The sequence below is a fragment of the Vombatus ursinus genome, unplaced genomic scaffold, assembly GCF_900497805.2.
Source record: "Vombatus ursinus unplaced genomic scaffold, bare-nosed wombat genome assembly UNPS02015255.1, whole genome shotgun sequence".
Lineage (NCBI taxonomy): Eukaryota > Metazoa > Chordata > Mammalia > Diprotodontia > Vombatidae > Vombatus > Vombatus ursinus.
Window position 1 is genome coordinate 20,510,881 of NW_020955033.1, and position 21,858 is coordinate 20,532,738.

At 34.6% G+C, this 21,858-nt stretch overlaps 1 protein-coding gene across 4 annotated transcripts in view; it reads left to right on the forward strand.

The window, feature by feature from the left end:
- The window catches only part of LOC114031861 (protein SSXT), a 94,820-nt gene that overhangs the window by 34,864 nt on the left and 38,098 nt on the right, over positions 1-21,858 (forward strand). For all 4 annotated transcript variants that reach the window (XM_027847037.1, XM_027847039.1, XM_027847041.1 and 1 more), the window contains 2 exons: positions 8,081-8,234; positions 10,187-10,408. In XM_027847037.1, coding sequence (XP_027702838.1) covers positions 8,081-8,234; positions 10,187-10,408 — 376 coding nt within the window. The remainder of the gene's footprint in view (positions 1-8,080; positions 8,235-10,186; positions 10,409-21,858) is intronic.

The following is a 21,858-nucleotide window of genomic DNA, read 5'->3' on the forward strand; positions in this document are numbered from 1 at the left end:
TGATAAAATATTCATCCCTTGAGTCTGTGACACTACTAGTAGAGGGTATGTTAAGGTGTCTTACTGAGCAGGAAGTTTAATTTTCCAGAATTATCCTTTAGGGACTTGGAGAGAAGGAAGATGTGGGTGTGTGTGTGTATGTGTGTGTATGTATGTATATTTATGTATATGTACACACATACACATAGAGAGTAAGTTTGAAGGTGGTTGAAGATTGGTGGTTTGTGTAATATGTAGAGGGGATTCTTTTAATTTTGTTAATAAACATGGGGAAGAATACTTATTTTTACAGAAAATGTCTAAATTTCCTCCCAGGATTAGGGAATTTTTTTTTATTATATTGACAACATTTAAAATAAATTTTACATTTTTTAAATAGGTGCATAGAGAATAGGCATTTGATTTTATTGGTATGGGAAACTCTAGTCCAAGTCAGCACCTTATCTACAATTTAGAGCTTGAGTTGGCTAGGGCACCAGAAGTTAAAAGTGACTTGCCCAGAATTGTGCAGCCATTACATGTCAGAGGTGGGATGTCACAGGCAGTGTATGCACAATCTAAGCCATGCTGCATCTCTAGTTTTTTTGTATTGGTGGAAGACAATAATAGCTAACATTTATATTGTTCTTACTATGTGCCAGGCACTATGCTAAACGTGTTGCAATGATTATCCCATTTGATCTTCACAACAGTCCTGGGAAGTAGGTGCTGTAATTATCTCCGTTTTACAGACTAGGAAACTGTCTTTGAGGCAGACACAAGTTAGTGACTTGCTCAGGGTCACACAGCTAGTAAGTGTCTGAGGTTAGATTTGAACTCATCTTCCTGACTCCAAGGCCCAGTGCTTCATCCACTTTGCCATCTACAATGATCAGTAGTTTCCAATGCCTTACTTGATTTGAGCACTGAATTTTAAAACTCTTAACTAATATTACTAGTGTGGTAGTAAATTTCTTGTTTAATTAGACTTTCAATTACAATGATTTCTTTTGTTATCATTTGATCCCAATAAGTTAATAAGATTTTGTAAGAGGTTATGGTTCTAAATCAAAGACAGGTGTAGGAGGAATCAGTTTTTCTATTGAGGGCTTCTTATTTATTTAAAAAAAAATCTTATTCATCTTAGGGCTACTTAAAAGTGAAGAACAGCTTAATTTGTTTTTTCTTGTTACTATGTAAATGAAATATAACAGGAAGTAATAATGACAGACATTTAGTGCTTTAAGACTTAAAGAATATTTTATACGTACCTTCATCTTCAAAACCACCCTGTGATATTTGCTACTGATATTATTAATGTTCTTTTACAAATGACAAAACAGAGGCTCAAAGTTTTTTTTTTAATTTTGATTTCTTAAATTGGAGAACAAATATACAAGTTGGAATGAATTTATGGTAAATTGTCTAATAAGCAGATTTTTAAAAAGTGGTTAGATAAAGTTTAAAAAAACAGATAACAATAGAAAAACATTTTCTGGTAGAAGACAGTACAAAAAATAGTGTATGACTATTTGGATAATATATTCATTTTGTAACAGTGCAACTGTAAATACATATTTTTGACTGTCCATTGACCACAAAGAGTTATAACTCCACTCTTCGATAACATGCTGACAACTCCTATAGCAGACTTTTTTAAAAAAAAGGCATAAATCAGATTTCCCCTCACTTGATCAATTCCTTCCAAGTTTAGATGTTCAGAAGAACTTAGGTATATCCAGAGTCACAAGTTGTTACTTAATCAATTTTTGAAATTAAAATTTCAGGAAAATGGCAGTAAGATAAAGTGAAGAAAAACATGGAGCAGTACAGTCCTAATTACTTAGATGCATATCTTTTTGATAATGGGAGAAGGGGAAGCCTTTGTGGTAAATTAAAGAAAAAAGGGCAGATCATTTTGTGTAAGAAATTTAACAACTTTTGTATAATGTCTTCACTTTGCTGTTACCATTTTAATAAACTCTTTGCAGTTTACTTAACTATCAATATCAATATCTCCTTCCCTGATTATTTCCTCAAAATATAGAGGGAAGGGTTTTTGGGGAGTGATTAGTTCAGTTTTGGACATGTTGAATTTAAGAAGTCTACAAAGACACCTAGTTCAAGAAGTTCAATAGGCAGTTGGAGATGTGAGATCAGAGGTCACAAGAAAGGCAAGAATTGGATAAATAGATTGGAGAATCATCTGAGGTGATAATTGAATGCATAGGGATTGATGAGAATCCATCAAGGGACAAGGAGAGGAGAGGAGAACCAGGAGAGAACAGTCTCATGAAAACGTAGACAGAAGAGAGTGTCAAGGAGAAGGGTGATTGTGTCAAATGATGCAGAGAGGTCCAGAAGAGTGAGGTAATTGGTAATCAAGAGATCATTTGTAACTCTGGAAAAATGTGTTTCAATTGAGTGATGAAATTGGAAGCCATACTGCAACGAGTGATAGGAAAGGAAGTGGATTCACTTCTCTAAGATTTAGCCAAGAGGGGAGGAGGAATATAGGACAACAGCAAATGAGTATGAATGGATAAGTTGAAGTTGTTTAAGGATGGGAGAGACGTGGGATTGTTTGTATGTGATAGGGAACATGTGGTAGGCAATAGGCATGGAGAGATTGAAAATTGTTGAGAGCGGAAGTAAATGAAGGGCAGACTGCTAGGCAGGATGGAATAGGTTCACTTGTTCATATAGAAAGTTTTGCCTTGGTAAGGAAAAGGGACCACCTTTTTATGTGAGACAGGGATGAAGGAAGAGATGAGGAAAGGTTTCCGAATGGTGTGAGATGAGGAAGGGATAAGAGAGACCTCTTATTTATATGCCTCAAAACGTGAGGCAAGTTTCTTAGCAGAGAAGGAAAGCCATGGGAAGTTTGAGGAAGGATGAAAAGTTTGGAAAAGCCAGTGTGGGGAGTGTGATAGTGACTTAATTAGGGAAGAGTAAAAGGATTGCCTTGCTACAGTGAGGGCCCATTTGAAATTATGTTACATAAATTTGTAGTAGACCCAGTCAGCATGGTTTCATGATTTTTTTCCAGCTTTGTGAAAGCAAAGACCATTTTGGATTGTGAAGAATTGGGAAGGGTGAAGAGTTCATGAAAGAGGTGAATTTTGGTGCAGCCATAAAAGAGGGAATAGCATAGTTCTGAGAGACAAAATTGAAGAAATAAAGACCTGTGTACTGAGGGTTACTTTTTTTTTTTGACTAGGCAGTGGGGTTAAGTGACTTGCCCAGGGTCAGTAAGTTATGTGTCTGAGGCTAGATTTGAACTCGGGTCCTCCTGAATCCAGGGCCAGTAATCTATCCACTGCACCACCTAGCTGCCCCTTGAGGGTTAGTTTAAATGTCAAACTGTTGTCACACCCTGCTGATTTAACAGTGTTATCACTGCCTTGCAAGATACTAATTATATGATTGCCTACTGTTAACTGCTCTTGAACTTTATTTTATTCTTAAATCTTCAGAGGGTCCCTCAGAATGGGGTAGTCTAGCCAAATAATCCCAACCGAGGCCAAATTAATCTTGGGACTTAAGATTTTCTGATCAGACTTGTTGTGTTGTTTCTCTTGTGGCTGAATGAAAGAAAAGAAAAGAATTAAATCTAAACCTGGGCCTCAGGCTCCACACCCTTACTTAGTGTCAATATTGTGCCTAGTATAGTTGCTCACCAATGGGTGCCCCTATATACTTTTTAAAACGGTGATAATTATAATTTTAAGACAGTGAGACCTCAGGTAAAATATATATATATATATATATATAAAATATATATGTATATATAATATATATATATAATATATGTATATATAATATATATACATAATATATATGTATATATAATATATATATAAAAATAAAAAGCATACCTGTAAATTCATCTCACATAAAGTAGACATTGAGTAATTTTGATGTTTATGTGATTCAGTTTAAATGAAAACCAATGTAGTGTGTATTTTTGAAATCTAAGCAATACTTTACAAAATTAAGAGGATTACTAACTTTCTGTATTTTCATTTTTCTCTTAGGACATTTTATTTCATTTCAGTAGTTTTTCCTTTGAGAAACTTATGTTTCTCTAGTTAGGAGTTTTGAAAGCATGTTGGTTATGTACATAATGGGATTTTACTAGTGCAGAGTTTATTTTTCTGTAGTTTATAATAGCTAAGCAGCTGTCTTCTAGCACTTTCTTTTATAAGGTGCTGGGTTTAGGTTAGCTCACTGTATTCTCACAACACTTAGAGGTGTGGGTATTATTATTATTCTTGTTCCTTTTTTATTGATGAAGAAATTGATGATCGAGAGATAAAGTGATTTGCCCAAGGTCATACAGCTAAGTATCTTCCTTACTACAAGTTCAGTTCCCTTTCACACTAGCTACTGTTAAAATGTGAACAAAATTCATGTAAAATATTTGAAGGAGGATTAAATGATCATACTTGAACTCACTGGAGAGTTTTGAAGGTCAGTTGTTAATTTCACTGCCCTGCTCCTTTCCCAGTGTAGTATTGGTATGTGAACATTCTTTGAGACACTTGTTGCAATAGCTAGGGAAATTAAAAATATGAAACCACAAGTTTTCCTGCTTTGTCTTAGACCTGGCAGTAAAGGATTAAGGTGAGAAGACCTTAGAAACAGATTTTCTTGATATATAGGCTCATATGATTTAGACCTGGAGATCATCTAGTCAAGTTCTGTTATGGAAACTGAGACCTAGAGTGATGTGAAAAAGATTTTCCCAAGGTAACACAGCTAGTAAATAAATAGAATAAGGATTTGAATCTCTAACCTTTTGCTCCGTATTTTATGATCTTTCATTGTATAATACACCATCATGTGACAGAGTAACCTCCAGAATTTCACATTATAGAATTTATGAAGAAAAGAACAAATTTTAGATGCATTGTTAAACTTGTACTTAGGGAGTTTAAAAAAATGCTGCTGATGCTTTTGCTCTTGTCCTTAAGTGTAATCCCTGAAACAGGTACTACCTCTAGAAGAAGTGATACAAGTGATGCTTTTAGCTCAGTACCTTGCAGATATTAGATGTGCAATAAATGTTGCTGATTTGTGATACTGTGGGTTTCTGTAGTGAAGCCATTGTAAGAATCCTCATATTCTAAGAAAATGAGTCTATGAGCTTATAATTTTTAGTGTAAGTCAGTGAAAAATAGTGGTTATTATCATGAATTCTATTTTATGGAAGAAGAGGAATTTTATTTCAAATTTTGAAGAATAGAAGTATTTGTAATACTAAGATTCTTTAATGTGTTATTTTGGTGCCTCCTTGTGGAGATTTATATTATTGATAATAATACAAATGAATCATAGAAGTCCAGGATTATATTGCTTTGAAAATAATGCTTTGGAAAAAGGCGACTTATAAAAAAAATATTCTTAGATACCCTAGAAGGTCAAGATTTAGTTTTACACCTAATTACTGAAATTAGGCTATTCTAGATTAGCTTATATGGCAGAATTATTTTTGTGGTCCATAATCATCATAATTACATTAATAACTTTATAAACCTCATATTTATGAATATATATTAGACAATTTGCCTCTAGTTAATTTTGTATATATTTTCATCTAAAATATTTTAAGTAAGTATAGTAAAATAGGCAAAATGTGTTTGTTATTTTCCATTCCTTTTTGGCTTTGTGGTTATGATATGAAAGCAACAGTATCTTTATTTAGTCGTCAGTTGTACTGTTAATAACAATATTTGGTTTAGGTAAGATATGCTGTAATCCCCCACACATTGTTAGCAATTATAAGGGCTTTTAGGTTGGTAATAATTGAGAACTTAATGAATATAGTGTAGATTATGTTAGGGAAATTTTAAAATAACAGTTTTGTCATCAGCACAAGAGGATGAAAGTTAAACTTTCTACATTCTTCTCAGGAATAGAGAAATCCCTTATAGCTTCAATTTTAGAATCTCACTTCTTTTCCATCTTCCTGTCTTATTCTCATAGGATCATAGATTTAGAGCTGGAAAGGACCTTAGAGGTCATTGAGTCCAACCCCATCATTTTACAGATGAGGAAACTGAGGTCCAGAGAGGGGAAATGACTTGCCGAAGGTCACACAGGTAGTAAGTAGCAGAACTGGGATTCAAACCGAGGTCCTCTAACTTTCAAATCCAGTGCTCTGTGCCATGTGTTTCTGATTTAGTTCCGTCGTCTTTGCTTTTTTTTCATAAACCATCCTACTCTCCTTGATAGCCTTCTGTGATGAGCCCAGACATAAAAATGTAGATTTTGAGCCATAATGTGAGGGAAGAATCGCCAAGATAAAACATGAGGGGCAGCAGATAGCAGTGAATTCAAAATAGTCCCAAGAGCCATGCTTGAGGGGGTAGAGAGAAAAGTATTACTTCCAGTTAAATTGATGGATAAAAGAATAATGGGGAATTCTGCTTTTGCATTTTTGTTTTTGTGTGATAGCAAGATGGTAAGGTATAGTGTATGACTTATACAGCTGATGGTGGAACATTAATTGGAGAAAAGTGAATTAGATGGAGAAATTTGGGAAGCCCATTACAATGTTAGCAAATAAAACTTTTGATAGTAATTGAGATTCTCTTAGTGAGGAATCTAAGTTTTGAGAAAAGTAGGTAGCTCAAATAGCTATGATGGGGAGGATATGCACAAAGGAACTAAAGGTTAGGAATTGGAAGCAGCAGAAACAGATAGCATTTTAGACTTTTGGAAACAAAAAGGAGGAAAGAAAGCAGACTTTAAGGGGAAGGTGGGAAAAGGTGGCAGAGGTTAGGATTAGGACTTCAGGGTTAGTATTCTGGAATATAAGAGTTCATGGTGATAGGACAGAAGGAAATAAGTAAATAAATAATGATAAAAAGTAGGGAATGTACTAGTAGTGCTTATTCTGATGGTTTCAGTTTTTTTGAAAAATGAAACAAGATATTAATTATTAAGGAAGATACAAATTTTGGGGTAAGGACTTTAAAGTTTAATGGAAAGTTTGACAATATTAAGATTTTGAGAGCATGTTAGGAAGCAAGAATCATAGCAAGGCATAGTCAGTAAGGATTCAATGTTATGAATTTTATAGGAATGGAATCAGGGCAATGTCTAGTCTTTCTGCAAAGGCATTCCATTTGTGTATACACAAAAGCAAAGATGATCCCAGAGGTTACTGAGGGCTGGAAGTGATTGTAGAGGTATGATAATTCCTTATGTGTTTCTGCCAGTCTAAAGAGTGAATTGGAGAGAAGAGTGCTCATTAGGTTTCTGTTCTGATTCAAGATTGAAGCCAGGTGTTGCAGATCACCTTTTCTGTTTGTTCTTTTTCTTTATGTCCCTTTTAGAACTCTCAAGGTTAGTCAGTTATTTTCCTCACAATTTCATTAGGAAATTTGCCAAAGGCATCCTTTCGAGGCAGCTGTCTCTGGAACCTTGGAGGCTATCAGTAATGTGTTTCTAGTCCATGAGGTATTCAACAAAAAGTGTTGGGTTAAGCTAGGTCCTTGGTGCTTAAAGGAAAAAAAAAATTCCCCTTACTACATACCCATATATCCTTTGTAATAGTAAAATGCATCATCAACATTTTAAGGCTCTTCATATTTTAGTTTTTTTGTTATTCTTTTCTTTTCAGAAATAACTCTATTATTGGGTATAGATGTAATATATAGGTATTAATGACGGAAGGAGGATCACCCCTTAAATTTATTTTAACTAGTTTTACATCTTAGAAATAACAGATGTTTGGAGGTTTTGCATAGATAAGGAAAAGTCTTTTGTTATAGAACTTTTAAATTTTTGGCCATTTTTATTATTGCTCTAATTTTTAACAAGCAGAACAAGCCTTAATTGTGGTCTTTTTGGTTATAAGATGCTCTTATGCTATGTGCCTGTTAATTTATCCATTATGTAAAGTCAATGGAAATATTAAATGTGTTATGTCACTGAAATTAATATTGTGATGTGTTAAATTATTAGAAGTATGAAATTCATTTATCCTTTTCATCATACCTCACTTAATGATATAGGCAACTGTTATAACATACGTACATATAATATATTACACCAACTGCTTCTCTTATTTCCCTACACTGTCTTCTTTCAGCCACCCACACAGAATATGCCTATGGGTCCAGGAGGGATGAATCAGAGTGGCCCTCCCCCACCTCCACGTTCTCACAACATGTCTTCAGATGGAATGGTAGGTGGGGGTCCTCCTGCACCACACATGCAGAACCAGATGAACGGCCAGATGCCTGGTAAGTTTTTCTCTTCTAAGACATTAACACCAGAGTTGCTTAGCAACTGAAACGACATGGGGGCTCAAGGGATACTAGATTGTTGATGACAAAACTGCTTTGAATGCCCCCGAGTACAAGCTCTCTTAGAGTTTGTTAGCTACAGAGCTACGTGACCTGTATTCAGTGTTTATCAGGCTGCCCTTGGGCTTTGATGTAGCTGACACACAGCATTCCTCTGATGAACAGAATTGGCTAAATTTAGTCTGTCTGAAACCAGGCAATATAGCTTGCTTTAAAAGCTTTTTGGAAAAAAAAAAAGTATTGGCCCCTGGTTTATCTGTTCATGAATAGATCTTATAAAAGTATGCATTTTATAATGGCTTACTTTAAGTTTATATTAAAAATAGCATCGTGGTGGAAGAAACATAGAAAAAAGAAATAAAATGGTCTAAATTTGCCACTAACTTTTCATATTCTTGATGTGATTAGCAATATTTGAGTTTAAATTTTCATTGAGAAATCACGCTTGCACATTAAAGTGTGAATCTTCAGTGCTGATCTTTATTAAAGAATGACATTAAAAAGAATACTTGAAAAGTAAAACGTCAAATAACATTGAAAAATAAGGTAAGAAAAAAGTTTTTATATAATGAACCAGGGCTCCCCATGTCTTTATTTCCTTGTTGTAAGTGCAACCCCTTTGGAAGTTTTTTTTAACTCTCAGGACATTGGATGCTATTTACTTACTATTAAATTGCTTTGATGTTTGTTTTTAAAATTAGTGATCTTTAGCCTTTTAGTTTTTGAGTGTCAGTCTCTTCTGTGACTAATTAGGTCAGTGGGTCCCAGTAGTAGAGGAGAAAGTGAAAGCAGGAGGGGTCACATTATATTCTACCCAATGTTCTTTAACCAACCTAAGCCAAGTTTGGATTAAAAATGGCATTTAGAGTCAGGACAGCTTGATAAATTGGCATATGGTACTTAAGAGGCATGTTGCTTTGGCAACTAAATTCTAGCTTACCTGCCCACTCAAATGGTCTTGAGAGGTTATTTTGTCCAGCTTCTGCGTGTCATTGATGAAGATACTGAGACCCAGGTAGTTGACTAGCTCAAGGTGACACAACAAGTATGGTTGTAATGAGAAGCCAATTTACCTCACTCTTTTTTTTTTTTTTGTGAGGCAATCAGGGTTAAGTGACTTGCCCAGGGTCACACAGCTAGTAAGTGTTAAGTGTCTGAGGCTGTATTTGAACTCAGGTCCTCCTGACTCCAAGGCCAGAGCTCTATCCACTGCTCCACCTAGCTGCCCTTACCTCACTCTTGGTCTAGTGCTTTTTCCACTGCATAGTGCCATTTTTCGTACTTATTTTTAGGTGGTAAGTAGTACAAATGAATCTGCCTCCTCATCTTGCTTTGAAGCTTGTCATCAACCAAAAAATTGAAATATACAACCTTGTGGCACTTTTGTCTAGGTTTGGGTTCAGGATTTTGACCAAGCTCTGATACATCCTGAGACTAGACATTTGGGTATGGGCCTTGGGAATGATAATCCTTTTTCCTTTTTTCCTTATGCCAAAGCTACTGTTGACATGGTCTTTGATGAAATCTGTTGTTAGGCCATTTGGAATAGTTGAGGAAGTTAGAGTCTGTCCAGAAGTTGCTAACATCCACTGAATAGTACTCAGATGGCAGAAAAAGGGAGAAAAATTAAGAACAGGGAACTTTCAAACACATTAAGCTTTTGGTCAACTTAGATAAGAGGTGAATCTGGTGCAATAGTTAACCTACTTTTTGACTTTAAGGTAGAAAGTTGTCTTTTAGGAATAAACTTTACATTAAGTCCACATTCCTAATTCCCAATTTGAGCTTCTGTTTTAAAATTTTATTTCATAGTACTATATAATGGAAACTTGTGAAGATCTTTTTGGAGAGACCATCTATTTACTGAAGCTGTTCATTTTATTTCAAAGGGCCAAACCATATGCCTATGCAGGGACCTGGACCCAATCAGCTCAATATGACAAACAGTTCTATGAACATGCCTTCAAGCAATCATGGTTCCATGGGAGGTTATAACCATTCGGTGCCATCCTCGCAAAGCATGCCAGTACAGAATCAGATGACAATGAGTCAAGGACAGCCTATGGGAAACTATGGCCCTAGACCAAATATGAACATGCAACCAAACCAAGGTAAACAAACTTGTTATTTTGTTTAAGTCAAAAAGAGTTACTGCTTAATTCTTTTAAAACTTTAAATTTCATTTTATTCTTCCAACTAATACATAAATGAATAAATGATTGAAATAAGTGGCAACAGTGCTATTATACATAAAAACAGAGTTGAATTTGAGGTCAACTTGTAGAATTCTTTTATTTTATTCTTTAAAATTGTACTTGTTTTCTTTTTTAAATCATTTACTTTTTGCTTGTAGGTAATGTTAGTTGATAGTTCACCTGGGACCCTCTAATTTTTAATTAATTATTTTTGAAAACTAGAAAACAATACATTTTAGTTACTTCCTAGATGATTATAGAGTGGAAATTATGATAATTATTTTTTTAAAAAAGTTTTTGATTTTTCATTATTTTGGCAATTGGAACCATTAAAAATGCCTTTTTTTCAGAGAGTTTTTTTTTTAAAAAAATCATTGTTGGTTGGCATCTGTAATTCACCTGAATGTTTTCTGGTGCTGTCTTTCTATATTATAGTAATAAAAATAATTTGCATTTTATTTCAAATATGTAATGCAGATACTATATTCTTGGATCTTTTTAGAGGAGCTAGTGTGATGTGATTGAAATTAATTATCAACTTCAGGGAATGAAGTTAACCTTATTTCTTTTTAAGTATTCATGTGAATAATTTCTGTAAACCAGCAAGTGGCGCTCTGTCCTGCTAATTGTCTTCTTCCACATTTGGCATATTGCCATTCTGAAAATGCCTTCATTAAAAAAAGAATGGAAGATAAGAAAATAATGTACAGTTCAATTTATTTTTTTCATATTTAATGTTTTCAGATTTTTTTTAAAAAATGAGTTACTAAAATGTACTAACACTGAAGAAATTTGTAAGTTTATTTAACATTACAGTCAAATGAATTAGTGTCATCATTAAATTATTAGTGAGAATGATATAATATTTTTTGTAAAAAATGCTAAAAAGAAAGAAAGATCACTCAGAATGTAGCTTTACAAAACTGGCACTTATTCCACATTTTTTCCAAATTTATCTAGTGCCCATGATGGAATGTTTTCTTTTTCTTATTAGGTCATTTAAAGGTTCAAAGCAACAGCAGGATCCAGTCAGTGCTAGATCAGAAGGGAGTTGAGCCAGCTCAGATGTTTCTACACACAGTTTGATTACCTGCAGTGAGAACAAGACAATTGATAATGATTCTGACAACAACTACAGTAATGATGGCACACTTCTTAGAAAACCTATAGTTAAGAAAAGGTAGGGTGTGTGCACACAAGTGGTTGTTGTAGCATGGTTTGATATGACTCATCACAAGGTCTTAAAAACAGAAAATAATGCATGTATCAATGTGCATGTAGAAAACATTCAATACTTTTTGAAGAAAGAAGTTGAGGCTTTATAGCCACTTGTTTGTTATACTTAGACACCAGTGATTGCTCTTTTCACTGCCATATATCATGTGTATGTATTTTTTTCCTTCAGCTGTAGCATTTAAATCATTTATCACCTTATGCTCTCAACTTCAGAAATCCTCATTAGAAAATATGTGCTGTGCAGTAAAATGGCAACATGTAGGTCTGGTTAAGATGGTAAAAGGTTTTTGAAATGAAGATAGCACATCATTGAGGAAATATTGACTAAAATATAGCAGTGCTTTATGTCCTGGAATTCTGTGGCAAGACAGTTGGTCTTGTTATCATCTGTCCATTCAACAGTCATTTTGTTCTGTTATATCCACATTCTAGATATTTCAAATAAACTAAATAGCTAAAAAATTAACTTAGAGAATTCAGTTGTAGAATGCAGATAGATATTTACTTTCTGTAGTCACAAAAATGCTTTATATGAAAGTGATAATTTGAGTGAATGAGTACTGCAGGATAGGAAGAACAAATTGTATACTATGATAGAAGTTATCTGTGTTTGGAATTTTCTGTGCTGGCTTTTGTGTTAGAGGACCTCTTCAAATTTTGGCTTTGCTGCTTGAAGGTGTGCAGTAACCTTGAGAAGTCACTAAACCTTTGTGTTTCATAAGGTTCCTTTTCTTTAAAATGAGAGAGGTAGATAAGATGTTCTCTAAGCTTCATTCTAGCTTGAGGTCCAGTTAGTTAGTTGTCCATTTCCACAATTAGGTATCAACTAAAGGAGTTTCTTATACTGAAATAAAGTAAAGCTTTAACCGTACTAAAATTTAACTGTTAGAAAAACTGTAGTTATAGGATAGAAGCAAGAAATGACAGGATCCATTGTAAACATTACTTTGTCTTAACGGAAAGGCAAAAAATCATAAACTACTACCAAACAAAAATTATTAACTTTTTTAACTTTTCCTAATTTTTTTAATATAGAATTTAGACCTGGAAAGATCCTTAGAGATAATCTATCCTAACCCCAACAGTTTACAGATGAGGAAACTAAGGCCCAGATAGGTCATGGGCTTTGTTTGTCTTCATACTGGAGTTATGGTAGAACTGAAAGCAGAACCAGAAACTATAGAGCCTCTATTTTATATAGTTCAAGAACAGAATGTTGACACTCACTTTTTCTGATAGCTCCATGTTCCCATGTGCTTATCACTGTGTCAGTGGAAAAACGAGAAAAAGAAATGATTAGCATATTTAAGTTAGTATTATTGAAAGGGCTAGGATTTATTAATTGAAGGAAAAAACTTTCCCTATACTATTAAATAATGAACTGGAGAGTTTATAAAAAATTTTAAAAATAGTTTTAAATCATGTTTTATACACAAATTGCTGTGCAATCATTGTAATCTAGTAAAAAGCATAAAACCCGGACCATAAGAGTTACAAACTTTCCCCTCAGTAGAAGTTTCAAAAGTTTGTTTAGGTCCAATTAGTGACATTGTAAAAAGAACATTGTATAAAACAATCTAAGCCAAATTTTGTTGGCAGTGGCTTGCTCAACATTAGGATATTTCACCTCCAAATATAAAGCAGAAATCCTGAGTGATTTACTCACATAAACAAACTCTGGTTTTGTAGATGAATGCAAAAAAGTTCGTTGAAATGACCTAGTAGTAAGTGCTCTATCGTAAATGTAGTATGTGTTATGTAAACATCCTATAGATTATGCTAAAAATACCTGATTGTTTAATAGTAGTATGGGTCGGATTCTCCCTAAGCCCACGATAAATACCAGTGAGATCAAATATGCAAAGTCAAATGTGAAACTGCATTTAAAACATTAATAAACTGCATATATATTGCACTAGATTGATGAACACTTAGATTTTTTCCATGCAGTTTTATTTCATTTCCCAGCACTTAAAAAATTAATCAGATGTGAATTTATAAGTAGTTTCATAGAGCTTCTCAAACAATTCCATGATCATTGGTCCTGGGATTCATAGAGGATCTTGGCTGCCATATGCATGGCTGCTGATCAGGTGGCTGACTGCTTTTTGTTAGAATTAGAGTCTTTGCTGGCAATGAACTTCATCTGGGCCACATCCTGGGCTCCTGGCTCCTTGTACTGGAGAAACATACCTATGGCTCCAGTGTTGCCTCCTCCAGGATCAGAACCCTCAGTTAGTATCTCAGCATTTGAAATTTGAGCAATTTCGATTTCAAAATGGCTTTCTCTCTTCAGAAGCAGGTGCCTCTCATTATTTGATAGGTGACAAGCTATCGATTCAGATTTTTTTGATGTTCCTAGTTTTACACATAAAGGAGCTCCATTCATGAGCACTTTGAGCTGCTTGTCGTAAAACTCCATTTCTTTCCACGACATAAGCACACACTCTGCCCACTGTTGTAGGTGGTCCAAGAAGCACATCCGAGGTGAACTACTTTCTTGCTGCAATATTTATTATAGTACTTCACAGTGGATGAAGTCAAATTTGATGTCACACTGCATACATCTTCGACACTCCTTGTCTGGGACCCATTGCTGTTTGTCAAGGCCAAAGGGAGTGCCAAAAACCCTGTGCTTGGGGACCACATACAGGCCGCTGGGCAAATGCACCAGCTCCTTGCCATCTCGGCAAAGGGCCATTTGGTCTGGGGCTACTCCATCTCACAGTTTTCCAACCTTAGCTACTATTTCATCCCGTCATAGTGAACAGTCCAGCTGCCTGATTGACATGCTCCTAAAAATCTTTTTAAATTGATAGAAGTGAATCTTCAGCCTTAAGTGATCTGTGGACTTAGGTGGGAAAAGAATTAGTCTTTGTTTCAGTCATTACTTTGTCATCCTGTATGTTTTGTTTTATGCAGTTACAAACATGTATCTGAGCAGGGATGCTTAGGTTTCACCAGGCTGCCTGAAGGACCCATGGCACAAACAAGGTGAAGAGTCCTGATTTGTGGAACCCTCTCATTTTACTCATAGGGAAACCAAGACGCAAAAAGGTTAAGTAACTTGTCCAAGGTCTCGTAGGTCGCTGAAGAGTGAAAAGGACATTCTTGGAGGGGCAGCAGCATGGTGTAGTGAAAAGAACATTGGATGGAGATGGAAGACCTGGGTCCAGTGATGTACTCTTAACACTTAACTGGCTATGTGATCATGAGCAAGTTGCTTAATTTCTTGAGCCTAATAATTCTTACACCACCTACCTCACAGGGTTATTGTGAGGACAGCAATTTGTGAACTTTAAAGTATTATATAAATGTGATAGGATGAAATTCTTTCCAGTAAAGGAAAAAAAATTAGTATTTGGAGATGAAAATTATTTAAGAAAAATCATCATAGGAAATGATCTTAATAGATCCTGTTATCAGGCCACTAACTACTACACTTTGTGTTTACACATTTACATTTATTTCATCATTAGCTGATATTAGTTGAGCTTTCAGTGGTAGTGACATGCATGGCGTGTCATACTGTACTGAAGTTGTTGCCTTACCATGGAAGCTTTTGGTTCGAGTTTTAGGAGATTTTGTTAAGAATAGAACAGATTCGAATCACAGCAACATAAATCTCTAGGAGGAGACTACTTAAGGGATAAGAAATATTTCTTTTTAGGTAGTTTTGAACTTCTAACACAGTATTACTTTTTAAACATGGAAATTAGCCCAACATAGCTAATTATCTTGTATTTCTTTGTAGAATTATTTGCATTTGTGATTAGACTTTTGTCCATTAATTATCACTTGAATCACTACCAGGCTGAGTCTGGATTCAAAACAATTGATCTACTTGGTAAGATGGGAAAGGTTATTAGGAAAGGAAAAGTGATACTAGAGGACACACTAGAAAGTCAGAAACTTAAAAAAAACAAACAACCCACATCTTTTTATGGAAAAAAAGTATATTGACCAGAAGATACCTTAGCTTTGATGAAACTGAAAAGTGAAATGAGAGAAAGGAGATTCTCAGGAGATGATGTGAGAATTGCACCAGATGGCATTAGTAGGGTTTCCTTTTCCCAGAACAGAGAAAAATTGGCGATTTTTTTTTTATTTTTAATTTCAGGTAGGTGGTGATATTACTAGTAGGACTCCCTTGTATTTTCTTTTTGTTTTTTTGTTTATTGTTTATTGTTTTTTGCTTATTGTTTTTTAAAGTAAAAAATCTAGTTGCTTTTAGTTTCTTACACAAATTGAAAAGAAAACAAAACAAACAAGGGTTTCAAGTGTGTCTGGAAATTTCCTGTAGTTATACACCTTCCAAAAGATAGGACATTCAATGTGGTCAGGAAAATGTTTGGAGAGTTCTTTTAAAAATGGAAGTATTAATGACTGAAAGACCTCTGTAATATTTGTTTTAAAATGTATTGATATTATTAATTGTTGCAGAGGTACTTTACTAAACAGCTGTACAAAAAACCTGAAGCTTGGGACAGTGTCCCCTCCACTTAGGAAGCAGGACCCACTCTAACATAGAGTTGTTAAGTCAAGAAATAGGCTAGAAAATGAGCAAACAATAGAAAAAAATTCTGACCATAGAAAGTTCTGTGGTGACAAGGAAGATTAAAACACACACTCAGAACAAGACAACAAAGTCAAAATTCCTGCATCCAAAGCCTTGAAGTAAAATATGAATTGGTCACTCAGGTCATGGAAGAGCTCAGAAAGGATTATTAAAATCAAGTAAGAAAGGTAGAGGAAAAATTGGGAAGAGAAATGAGAGTGATGCCACAAAATCCTGAAAAAAGAATCAACAGCTTGGTAAAAGAGGCACAGAAAAATACTGAAGAAAATAACACCTTAAAAAAACAGAATAGGCCAAATGGTAAAAGAGGCACAAAAATCCAGTAAAGTGAAGAAAGCCTTGAAAAACAGAATTGGCCAAATGGAAAAAGACATACAAAAATTCACTGAAGAGAAGACCTCCTTAAAAAGTAGAATCAGCCAAATGGAGAAGGAGGTACAAAAGCTCATTGAAGAAAATAATTCTTTAAAAGTTAGAATTGGACAAGTGAAAGCTAATGACTTTATGAAATATCAAGAAACAGTCCAACAAAATTAAAAGAATGAAAAAATAGAAGAAAATATGAAATATCTCATTGGAAAAACCACTGACTTGGAAAACAGATCCAGGGGAATTATTTATAATTTAATTTATAAAATTTATAAAAATAATTTATAATTTAAGAATTATTGGACTACCTGAAAATCATAATTAAAAAAGAGCCTAGACATCATCTTTCAAGAAAATATCAAGCAAAACTGTTATGATATTCTAGATCCAGAGGGTTAAATAGAAATTGAAAAAATCCATTGATTACCTCCTGAAAGAGATCCCCAAATGAGAACTCCCAGGAATACTATATCCAAATCTCAGACCTCCAAAATCAAGGGGAAAACACTGCTAGCAGGCAAAAAGAAACAATTCAAATATTATGGAGCCACAGTCAGGATAACACAAGATTTAGCAGCTTCTACATTAAAGGGTCAGAGGGCTTGGAATATGATATTCTGGAGGGAAAAGAGCTAGAATTACAATTAAGAATCACTTACCCAGCAAAACTGAGTATAATTCTTCAGAGGAAAAAAATGGATACTCAGTGAAATAATGGACTTTCAAGCATTCCTAATGAAAAGACTGGAGCTGAATAGAAAATTTGACTTTTAAATACAACATGCAAAGGAAGCATAAAAAGGTAAACAGGAAGAGAAATAATAAGGGATTTGGTAAGGTTAAACTGTTTATATTTCTACGTGGAAAAATGACATTTATAACTCCGAAAAACTTTCTCATTATTAGGTCAGGTAGAAGGAATATACATAGATAAAAAGCAGAAATGTGAGATAAATGTGATGGTATGATTATCTAAAAAAATAAAATTGAGGGATGAGAAAGAAGAATGCACTGGGAGAAGGGGAAAGGAAGAGGTAGAATGGGATGAATTATCTGACGTAAAAGAGGCCTAAAAGGGATTTTACAGAGGAGAAAATGAAGGAAGAGGGAAGGGGAGCATATGAGCCTTACTCTCATGGGAATGGGCTCAAAGAGGGAATAATATACACACTCAGTTGGGTGTAGAAATTTGTCTTACCATACAGGAGAATAGGAAGGAAAGAGGTGGAGCTGATAGAAGGGGGGGCAGTTTGGGGGATGTAAAAATCAGAAGAAAAACACTTTTGAGAATGGACAGGGTAAAAGGAGAGAGAGAGAATAGGATAAACGGGGAAATTGGATGGAGGGAAATACATAGCTGGTAATCACTACTGTGAAAAAAATATTTCCAGGGAGTTTCTCTGATTGGGACTTCATTTCTGAAACATGAAAACTCAGTCAAATTTATGGAAATAAGAGTCATTCCTCAATTGATAAATGAACAGGCAGTTTTTAGACAAAGCAATCAAAGCTGTTTATAGCCACGAAAAAAAATGTTCTAAATCATTATTGATGAGAAAAATACAAATTAAAACAACTCTTAACTGCTATCTCACACCTGTCAGATTGACTTATATGACAGAAAAGGAAAATGACAAGTATTGGAGGGGACATGGGAAAATTAAAACACAAATGTACTAGTGGTGAAGTTGCATACTTTTTCAACCATTCAGAAGAACAATTTGGAACTATGCCCAGTGGGCTATAAAACCATGCATACCCTTTGACTAAACAATACCACTACAGGTCTGTATCCTGAAGAGATAAAAAACAAAAAAGAAAAGGACCTGTGTACAAAAATATTTACAGTAACTCTTTTTGTGGTGGCAAAGAATTGGAAATTGAGGGGATGTTCATCAATTGAGGAATGACTGAACAAGTTGTCATATATGATTGTGATGGAATACTATTGTGCTGTAACAAATGACAAGAAGGATGTTCTCAAAAAAACCTGGGAAGACTTACATGAAGTGATGCAAAGTAAAATGAGCAGAACCAGGAGAATCTTGTATACAGAGTAACAGCAATATTGTGTGATGATCTACTATGAATAACTTAGCTATTCTCAGCAATACAATGATCTAAGACCAATTCTGTAGGACCTGTGAGAAAGAATTGGTAGATCCTGAATGCAAATCAAAGATACTTTTTCTTTACTTTATTCTTTTTCCTTTTTTGGTCTGTGTTTTCCTTTGACAGAAGGACTTACACGGGAATGTGTTTTGCATGACTATAGATGTATTATCTATGTCAAATTGCTTGCCTTCTCAATGGGAGAGGGAGTGAAGGGAAGGAGAGAATTTGGAACTCAAAATTTGAAAAAAGAAAAAAGAATGTTAAAACGGCTTTTATATGTAACTGAGAAAAAAATAAAATATTAAATAAGATAATAAAAAAGAAATGAGGAATTTAGAGAAACATGGGAAAACCTGTAGCTATTGATGCAGAGAGAAATAATTTCCAGAAGCAGGAGAACAATTGACACAATTACTCCACTGAATTATATAAATGAGAACAACATTAATAGGAAGTTGGATTCTGAGTAATTGTAATGATAGTTTTCATCCCAGAGAACATATAATGAAAAATGCCATTCTCTTCTAAGGAGAGACACAGTAGTCTTTGGAGATCAGAGTGTTACATATACTGCTACATGCATTGAGAGTACGCCTTCTTTGTGCTTAACTGTTTTCCTTTTTCACAAAGTAGGAGTGGGTAGAGGGAGATAAGAAGCAGGCTATACCTGGAAATGATTATGACATAAAACAAAAGGCATTAGTAAAAGTTATTTTTAAGAGTAAGCAACATTATTGAATTCCTTAAATTTAGGTATTTTTCTTTTTTTATTTCTACATTGTCCTTGATAATTAACATGGGATTTTGAAGTTTCTGCTGTAAACATTGTATACATACTGTACTTCTTTGCACTATGAATTTATGATTAATACGGATATTCTGATGATGATGCATAATATAACTATTCCACACCCATGATATTTTTGACCATATCCTCTTATGGGTTTAGCACCAAGGGCCTCCTCAGCTTACTGGAATCTCTACTACCTTTTTCTCACTGTTAAATTTATATACCATGGCACTACCAGGATAGTCCATTGCTTTATTCTCAGTTTTATTATGTGACTTGCTTACCTTTTTTTTGGTCATTTCTCTGTTAAAATCAATTCTGTGTAATTTCTTGTTTGTGATAATTGCTCTATGCCTATATTGTCCTTTGAGTAATCCTTAACTTCAGATTTTCTGAGACTGTGGTACTCTAGTGTTTGGTAACTCAAAACTACTGTAGTTATCATCAGAAAAATATCATTGTTAAAAATATGGACCTTTTTTTTTAGGGAAAAGCTTGATATCAACTGATACTAAGACAAGAATAATTGATACAAAGATGAAAAAAGTGAAATTACAATTCCTACGAATTTTACATTCTTTTTTGCAGGAAGGGGAGGTGAGGTGTGCATATATAAATATTGCAGAATTACTCTGTATAACAAATACAAGGCTAGGGAGGGAAGATGCTAGTGGCTGAGGACATCAGGAGAGGCTCTGTATCGATGGAGGTAATTGAACTGCATCTTTAAAAAAAATACAAATAGGGGATTCTATATAATCTCTATTTTACTATAAAAATGTTTACAATATAATGAATTCTGCATATTACTTTAGAAATGTAAATGCTCTTAACTTGTATGGGCTACTTTCTGAACTTCTTTTCTCTCCTGTGCATTTTAAAAAATGTTTCCTTTATTGGTATCACTATTGTTAACCTTTACCTTCCCCTCTCCACCCTCTGCCATTAACCAGAGAGATAGAAAGTGGAAAAACAAACAAACATGCCTAGTTTAAAAAAACAAAACAAAACAACCTAATCAAGGAAACTGAATCCACACAGTGGTTATGCCTAAAATTGTTGTTATTGTTATTTAGGTATTTTAGTCATGTCCGACTCTTCAAGACCCCATTTGGGGTTTTCTTGGCAAAGACATTGGAGTGGTTTGCCATTTCCTTTTCTAGCTCATTTTACAGATGAGGAAACTGAAGGTCATATGACTGGTAGATGTCTGAGGCCAGATTTTAATTTAGGTCTTCCTGACTTCAGACCTGTAACTCTATCTGCTGTGCTACCTAGCTGCCCTAATGCTAAAAAATATATGTCTTTCTATCACCTCTCTTTCAGGAGGTGGGTAGCCTGCATTTTCATAGATTTTCTGGAAATATGGTTGTTGATTTCTTTGAAATCAAAGTTAAGACTTTGAAAATTGTTTTTCTTTACAACATAATTTTTTTTTTTTTGGCTAGGCAGTGGGGTTAAGTGACTTGCCCAGGGTCACACAGCTAGTAAGTGTCATGTTTCTGAGGTCGGATTTGAACTCAGGTCCTCCTGAATCCAGGGCCAGTGCTCTACCACTGCGCCGCCTCGCTGCCCCTTCAACATTGTTTTTGTATAAATTGTTCTACTTCTGCTCACTTTACTGTTAGTTCATACTATACAGGATGCTCTGAAATATATCTTTATTATAGTGCAATAATATTGCACTACATTCATTTACTACAATTTTTTTAGCCATCTCCTGATGTCTAAAAAGTAATCTAAGATACTTCTTTAGATTCTAGTTCCTCTCCCCGCCTTTTTAATCTCCCCTTCAAGAAGTTTGTTTTGCTTTTGTCTTTTCCCTTCCCAATATTATATTGCATTCTAACCTTGCCCCTCTTCTCCCAGCTCCAGTTGTTTTCATGGTCATTTTGATGTATTTCTACACCAGTTTGTTGCAGTAAATTTGCATATGTTCAACTCTGCATTGGCTGTTTGAGATAAAAATGAGGTTCATCTGATGCCCCCTCTTTTCACCTCTTCATTTGTTGTGTACATTATGCTCATATACCCAAGTAACAAGTTCATCCTCTTTCTTCCCTCTTCATATTAGTGTATTACTTTTGCCCACTTCAGATCCCTCAGAACAGAACCAATCCACCCACAGGACTCATATTTTTCTTATTTAACTCTCCTGGTACCCCTTGAAGAACTAAAGATTTTGAGGGGAAATGTATTTTTCTCTTCTGTTAGACTCTCTCTCTCTCTCCATATACATATACATATACATATACATATACATATACATATACATAT